The sequence below is a fragment of the Pyxicephalus adspersus genome, chromosome 7 (assembly GCF_032062135.1).
Source record: "Pyxicephalus adspersus chromosome 7, UCB_Pads_2.0, whole genome shotgun sequence".
In the NCBI taxonomy this organism is placed as follows: Eukaryota; Metazoa; Chordata; class Amphibia; order Anura; family Pyxicephalidae; genus Pyxicephalus; species Pyxicephalus adspersus.
The window spans coordinates 65,628,679-65,636,611 of NC_092864.1; the positions used below are offsets into that span (position 1 = coordinate 65,628,679).

The 7,933-nt window shown below is 39.4% G+C and overlaps 1 protein-coding gene across 1 annotated transcript in view; it reads right to left on the reverse strand.

Moving 5' to 3' along the window:
- The window catches only part of MFSD6 (major facilitator superfamily domain containing 6), a 20,867-nt gene extending 13,395 nt beyond the window's left edge, over positions 1 to 7,472 (reverse strand). Inside the window, 3 exon segments of the mRNA XM_072418800.1 lie at positions 3,003 to 3,020; positions 3,296 to 3,320; positions 5,826 to 7,472. Coding sequence (XP_072274901.1) covers positions 3,003 to 3,020; positions 3,296 to 3,320; positions 5,826 to 7,406 — 1,624 coding nt within the window. The 5' untranslated portion in view covers positions 7,407 to 7,472.
- Between the last annotated feature and the right edge of the window lie 461 nt (positions 7,473 to 7,933).

Sequence of the window (7,933 nt, forward strand, 5' to 3'; positions counted from 1 at the left end):
ACACACACACACACACACACACTTCCCAAATTTCACCCTTCACACACTTTCCCAAAACACCCTTCTCAAAACATCCAAAAATCAATTTTACAGTCAAAACAATTTAATCCTGTCATTCTCAAAGTAGGAATATGACTAAAATTATATCTTTCTACATCTACAAGAATGTATCATTAATACAGGTTACCTGTTGTTTATATGTCGTAACAAACATACCTACAGTGCTAAAAGAAAAGAATTTCAGTTTTACAATACCATAGCATTGGCGCATTTAAACATTTGTAAGGAAATAGATGTCCTGAAAGGGAAATAATATTCCATTAATTTAACACCTACACTCTTTGGTCATATTGCTAGGCGCACTTTTGTAACCATCTCATTAACTGTTAAGACTTGTTGACATGTGCAATAATTGTCGTTGGAAAGGATCTTTCATGATTGTTTCTCTTCCGCTGTCCTTGAAACCGCCAGGACGGTTGACGGACAACAAGCGCTGTACACCAGATTCTCGTCCAATATCAGCCCTGAGCCGATTATCAGACCAGAATCATCCGACGTGTAGCCTAACTCTGGGGGGATACCAGTAATCATTAATAATATTATTATATTATTATTATTAATAGCAGTATTTATATAGCGTCAATATATTACGCAGCGCTGTACATTAAATAGGGGTTGCAAATGGCAGATAAATACAGACAGTGACACAGGATGAGAGGACCCTGCCCCGAAGAGCTTACAATCTTGGGGGAAGTATCACTCAATGGGCCTGATTTTTTTAAAAGCTCTCCAAGGCTGGAGAGGACACACTTTTATCAGTGAAGCTGGGTAATTCAGCAAACCTGGAATGGATTTCTTTAAAGTCATTTGCTATTTGTTAGCAAATGTTTTTAATCCTCGGTTGTGTTATGGCCTGGTTATAACAGCTTCCCATTTCCCATACATTAAAGCTATTTTAAATTACATTTCCACACACACAAGATATCATAAAAACGGAACTAGTTTCAGAAAAAAAAAGTGACACAAACACACAGACTGCGGACAGACAAGGAAACAATACTTCTGCAAACAAGCAGCGGTTGCTCGATACAACAGTTCAGCTTCATCAAAGAAAAATCCCGTCCTGCTTGAAAACTTTCCACTAGTTTGGGTGTGTCTCTAGGAGTTTCCTGCAAATACGGTGCATTGTGACCGTGTCAACAAAGCACACCCAAGTTAAAGACTACAATTTTTGTAGAACAAAGTGTACGTATTATATTTCTCTTCCGAACAGAAATAAAATGTGGAAATTAGGCATTCGTAGAATGAAAACATTATGTTGCTGTAAACAATTTATCCTCAGGTATATAAGCGTTTGTCGTATAGTGTGTATCCCTAAACTAAATATTGAGGACGTGTGTACTCCAATATCCCGATGGTCTGTTGGGTACTGGAGCCAGAACCTAAGGGGCCCTACACACTTTAAATTTTTGTTGCCCAAAATGAATGCTTATGACCGTCTTGTGAAAATATCTAATATTAATATTATTATTATTATTGTTAATATTAATAAACAGTATTTACATAGCGCCAACATATTAATCAGCGCTGTACATTAAATAGGGGCTGTAACAGGAGGTTGTAGAGGAGTTACTGACCTATTAGTGCTGCTGCCACTGAAGAAAGACCATTTATGTTGTTATTATTATTATTCATTATTATTATTATTATTATTATTATTATTATTATTATTATTATTATTATTATTAATAATAATAACAGGAAGAAGAAACAGGATTTATTTAGTGCCAACATATTACACAGCACTTAAATAGGGGTTGCAAATAACATACAAAATACAAACAGTGACAAAGGAGGAGAGGACCCTGCCCCAAAGAGCTTACAATCTAGTAGGTGGGGGAAGTAACACGCAATAGGAGGGGAATATGTAGTGAGGGGAAGTAGTGACAGTTTTAAAATACAGAAAAAGATGGGTAGGCAAGTTTGAAAAGATGGGTTTTGAGCGCTCTTTTAAATGAGAAGAAAGTAGGAGCAAGCCAAATAGGACAAGGCCATTCCAGAGAGTTGGGGCAGCTCTAGAGAAGTCTTGGAGCCGTGTGTGTGATGAGGTTATGAGTGAGGAAGTCATTAGTAGGTAATTGGAGGAGCGAAGAGGACAGCTAGGTGAGTATTTTTTACCAAGTCAGAAATGTAAGTGGGACAAGAACTGTGCAGGTATTTGAAGGCAAAGCACAGGAGATGAATTTGATTCTCGGGTGAAATGTAAGCCAATAAAGAGATCTACAAAGAGAGCAGCAGAAGAGGAGCGGAAGGATGGATGAGTCTGGCTGCAGCATTCATAATAGATTGTAGAGGAGAGAGTCGGCTTAGTGGAATACCAGAGAGGAGGAGGTTACAGTAGTCCAGATGAGAGATGATAAGAGCATGTACAAGGAGTTTGGTGGTCTCAGGGGACAGGTAGGGGCGGATTTTGGAGATGTTACGTAGGTGAAAGTGACCGGACCTGGAAATGTTCTGAATATGGGGGGTAAATGAGAGGTGACACCAAGACAACGTGCCTGAGGGGAGGAACTAATAATAGTGTTGGTAACAGATATATGTCAGGGGGAGATTTGGAGGAGGGAGGGAGAGATGATGAGTTCTGTTTTATCCGGGTTGAGTTTTAGAAGTCCCTCAGCCTTCCATGAAAAGAAATATCTAGAACCTGAGGATGGATATATATATATACTCTGAGAATATTAGTGATTCGCTGCATTACTAACCTGCCCGCTAACAACGGGTTATAATAATATAATATTGCATAACAAAGCAATAGGGAGCCTCCTGCTTTTCCAACGTTCCTAAACCATCACCCATTCACAAGCAATCGTTTTGGATGACAGTAATTGCAGAGTGTACTAAGCATAAAGCAGATGTTATTAAAGTTCACAATAAAGCAATTAAAGCTTTCTGTTCGATAACCCTTTCAGAATACATTTAAGTCTTCCATTCGGTTGCCACACCAAAATAAACCTCCAAAGCTGCAATATTTTTAAATGCAACCTACAAAATAATATTACTCCTTATCTTTAAATCCTTATTTACTTTACTGATTTATTGTTGTGAAAAGAAAGGGAGCCCTGCCATTTTATAAAGGTTTATCACTGGCAGAAGCAGCGGGAAGGGCCCGAGGGCCCAGAACGACACAGTCTCTGTCTCCCATAATGACAAACTGCCAGGATTTTTAACCTTCTCTGTAGGAAAGGTTCACTAAGCCTCTCCCGTTACGCCACTCTGAACAATGATCCTTTTGGACTGACAACAAAGAAATGTTCCTCCAGCTATAAGTGCTTACGTTGGTTCATATTGTCCATACGGAACTGGAGCACGGAATGATCTATTCACACACTTTTATTACAAATAATGCGAAAGTCATAAATGAGAGAGCTTTAGCAAAATATAACAAAGCAGATGTATAACAATATCTCTTTCTGTATAGACAATGGTACTGCAGCAGTGTTTAACCCAGAAATTTCTTAAAGCTGGGTAGGAAGAAACTGTAGGCAGGTGGCAGACCCAACTCTTCAATAACTACCCAAAAACAGCCAGGTGGTTACTGAAAAGTGCCGGGTGGAGCACCCAGCTAAAAGGCCCAGAAATGTTTTTAACCTGGATGGAGAGAAGCTGTAGTTGGGTGTTATAAAAGTGGAGATGGAGGGGCAACACATAACAAATTTAGTGTTCAGCAGTTGTGGTTGCCATTGAAATCCAGGAACCCTCTGGGCTTTCTACCGCCTGTACATTGTTCCAACTTTGTGTGACCTTTTTTCATTGTCCCCAGCTGTCCGGTGCCTTTGTGTTGTGACCCAACTTTCCACTAACCCCCCACAAACAGCCAGGTGCTTACTGAAAAGTGCCAGGTGGAGCACCCAGCTAAAAAGGTCTGGGGAGATCACTCTACTGTATATCAGCTTTGTCATCCTCTACCTTTATTAATTCTAAATCATAACTTGTGTGACTGATCAAACTCAACTCAAGGGTCTGTGGCTGACCAAATTTGTTATAGACCACCTTGTCTGTAGCCGACAATCTACCATTGCATCTGACATTTGCAGATATTAAAACCACATCTGTTGTCCCTACATCTCCAGATCAGTACCACTTCTGCTGCTTCTCTCTTAAAAAGCCTCCTAGATTGTAAGCTCTTCGGGGCAGGGTCCTCTCCTTCTCCTGTGTTGTCTGAATTTGTCTGTCATTTGCAACGCCTATTTAATGTAGCGCTGGATATATGTTGGCGCTATATAAATCCTGCTTATTATTATTATTATTAACAATAATAATAATAATAAAGCCTTATGCTGTTTATTTTCCTTTTGAATGTCAGGGAGGAGATGGAAGTGAGGACACAATGGAAAATGTCATTTGCTTTTAAGCAGATCTTTACATAAAATGCAGCAGAAGTCAACTCAAAGAAGTGTTAAACTCTCAACAAAATCATTTCCCTTTAAAATAAAGTAAAATGCAGAACAATAATTTTTGTGTAAGGTGCGGATACAAGCACAATCTGAAACTGTGATGTTGGTAAATATGCCTCATGAGTCTTGGCATGCATTGCACATGCATTTTATTATGCATGCTCATGTATGGTCACTTCCTACTGTACAGCCTGCCTGAAGATCTGGCTAACATAGCCACCAAAGAAACAAAAGTGTCTTGTTGAAATCAGTCAAATGTTTCTTCAGTTAAACAAATGCTGGTCAGAAGAATTAAACGGAGCATTTCTGATTTACTGTAAAAGTGGTTGGAATAGTTTTTTTGTTTTTTTTTTAACTCGGGTTTATTACCACCTAAAGCATAGCTCTGCTTTTGGAGCTAATGGGACTGTTACAAGTCAGTGTACAAAGAGTGATGAACAAAACATGATTACGCGTTTGACAGTTTGGTTCTCTGCTTTAGAAGCTTCAGAATAAGGAAGCAGATTACCAAAATAATCCTACTGACCAGGATGCTACAGTGAACCTGAACTTCAAACCTCATTTACACCAAATTATAGGCAATGATCTGCAGGATGAGTCACCTATAACTAGAGTATTGAATACTCACAGAAGCAATGTGGTATAATCAGGACTTTGACACAGAAGAAAGGGTAGAAATAACTTTATAATTTCTCCTCACTTTTCTGGCACTCCTGTTAAGGTCCTGAAGGTACCACATCATTTTGGTGATCTCCTGTGATAATATCATTAGCCAGAACTCATATTTCATCCTAGCACAGGCAGCACGGTGGCTTAGAGGTTAGCACTCTCAACTTTGGTCCCACTAGGTCCCAGGTTCAATTCTCGGCCAGGACATTACCTGGATGGAGTTTGCAGGTTCTCCCGTGTTTGTGTGGGTTTCCTCCGAGTACTCCGGTTTCCTCCCACATTCCAAAAATATGAGTTAGGTAAATTGATTTCCCCCCAAGAGATTGACCTTAGACTGTAGTAATTTCATATGACTATGATTGTAAGCTCCTCTGAGGGACAGTTACTGACATGACTATAGACTTTGTAAAGCACTGCGTAATAGGTCAGTGCTATATACTGTGTAAAATAATAAATAAAAAAATAAAATACAGCTAGCTGTCCACTGGTCTATATGTCCAAAAGGAGCCGTTCAGCAACCAGCATTTTAACTTTTGACAGCAAGCGGCAGCGAGTAGTACTAAACCACTCACTGCCGCCCCAAATTATACTCTATTGGGCTGCCATAGGTGAGACACTACATTTAACGTCCAAACCTGAAAAAGAGATTCAGTGGTGTGAGGACCTCAGTACGAACGTAGCCATACCTTCATAAATATTTACAAAATAAAAATAAATGTAATATTATGTAAAACAATAAATAATAAAAAAAAAAAAAACTTACCTGATGTGACCAACCAGTTCAATTAATTTGTGGCTGAAGAAGTAAGCAGTCAGTTCCGATACATGACTTAGCACAGAGCAGACACCAAATAAAGTTGTAGTCCCATTAAGATCTTCCAGGTGCCAGAACAGAAAGGTAAACACATATCCATAACCAAAGCCCATGAACCAGGCTACAAAAAGTACAGAACCATACTGTACAGTGCAAATAATCTTGATTAGATCCCAAAATCTGAAATGTTGATCTGTTTCCTCCTGACCCCCGCTTTCATTTTGATTTTGTCCTGGGGATTCTGGTTGAGAACTGGACTCCACTGGGGAGATTTCTAGGTCCTCCCGTCGCTCTTCATTTGGTTTTAAATGATGGTAATGAAAGTGAAATTGTGTAGAGACAATCAGTGCAACCGACATCAAGACACCAAAAACAATGAAAGCAATACGGTAGTTTTTATAATCGGGAGCTACACAACCATCACCCTCAATATTCACAATGATGTGGGTGTGGTCTATTCCAATGCCCACCGATAACATCGCCAAGCCCCAACCAAGGGATCCCCACATTCTTTGCAATCCATAACGATCCCGATGTTTACCTAAATACTGAAGTGTCACTGTATCTACAATAGTGACAGCTGGAGCACTAAAGAATTCTCCAATGATAACCACCAGCAAAATTAACAAAAATATGGTTTCTACATCCTCTTGGTTATACTGTAACATACTACTGGCACTCTTTGTGGTAGTGGGAGCTAAAGTTGTTGTAGTAAGACCACTGATGTTTCCATTATCCATCCAAATGTTGCCACTGTCATTGTTTGCTTCTCGAATAAACCTTTGCACTCTAATTGAAGTATCTTCGTAAAAGCTTCCTCCTGACTCGTTTCTTGCTTCAAGTCTAAGCTGATCTGCATATAAATCTCTCTTTCGTATGTTTCTGCTTGTAATGGAGCTTGCTTTAGTAGTTGATGGAAGTGGCAGAACAGTTGTGTGAACTGGGCTGGAGTTAGTGGGTCTGATTGGTAAAGGCTCATTGGACACACATAATAAAGCTGCTGGTTTTACAAAGCCTATGCCCAAATTAAACAACACCCAACAAAGTACTGAAAACAGTAACACTATCTTTCCTTTTCGGAAGCGGTCAGCTATAATACCCCAAAAGGGGGCACTGCAAAATTCAATAAAATATCTAATGCCTACTAAAAGACCACTCTGCGTGGGAGACATTCCTAATTGCTTGTAGTACAATGGTAGTAGGGGATAAAGGGAGCCATATGCAGAGTAAAAAAAGAAGTAGAAAACTTTTGAAATAAGGAGGTCATTATTAATTTTTATGCAGTGTTTTTCCAACCAGTCCATATCTTGATCTGCAGTTGAAATGGTATCTGTAGCCCCAGTTGTGTCTCCAGGTCCTGATTGGTTTTGATCTGGGATGACACCATTAAATGGATCGGCAAGGACATATTTCCTCTTCTGTTCCTCTTCATCCTCAGACAAGATTGCAACTTTGTCCCCAGTAGCCATTGTCTAAGAACTTCAGCAGGGCCCAAGTATAGTTATTGTGCTGACCTGCAATTAGAAAGAGGGACATTAAGATAATGCAATAAAAAGTACTCACATTCACATTTTTCTTGTGTGGGTTATATACTCCTTTTAAAAGTAACATTCAGAGAGAAAACCGGAGCTACCTCACAAGTACTGTACATCCCCAATAATTTCAGATGTCTGAACACTTTTCTACTTTACTTTGTATTATTGCTAAAACACACTTTAAGAAAGTATATTTGTCACCACACCATACGGTATAATCCCAATGTGATTTATGAGGGGTTTGGAAGTTAAAGCGTATGTAAACCCTAAAGATAAGTTCGCATGGCCAATGGATGCAATGGTTTCTGGGCAGTTCCTAGCAGCTCAAAAGCCTTAGTTGTTGTGGTTCCTAATTATCTGGTGTTTGAACATTTGACAATAGGTGCCATTCATTTGCTAAAGACCACCCCCATTTATTCTCCATGGGTAGTAACGGGTGAAACACATGCAGGATCTCGACC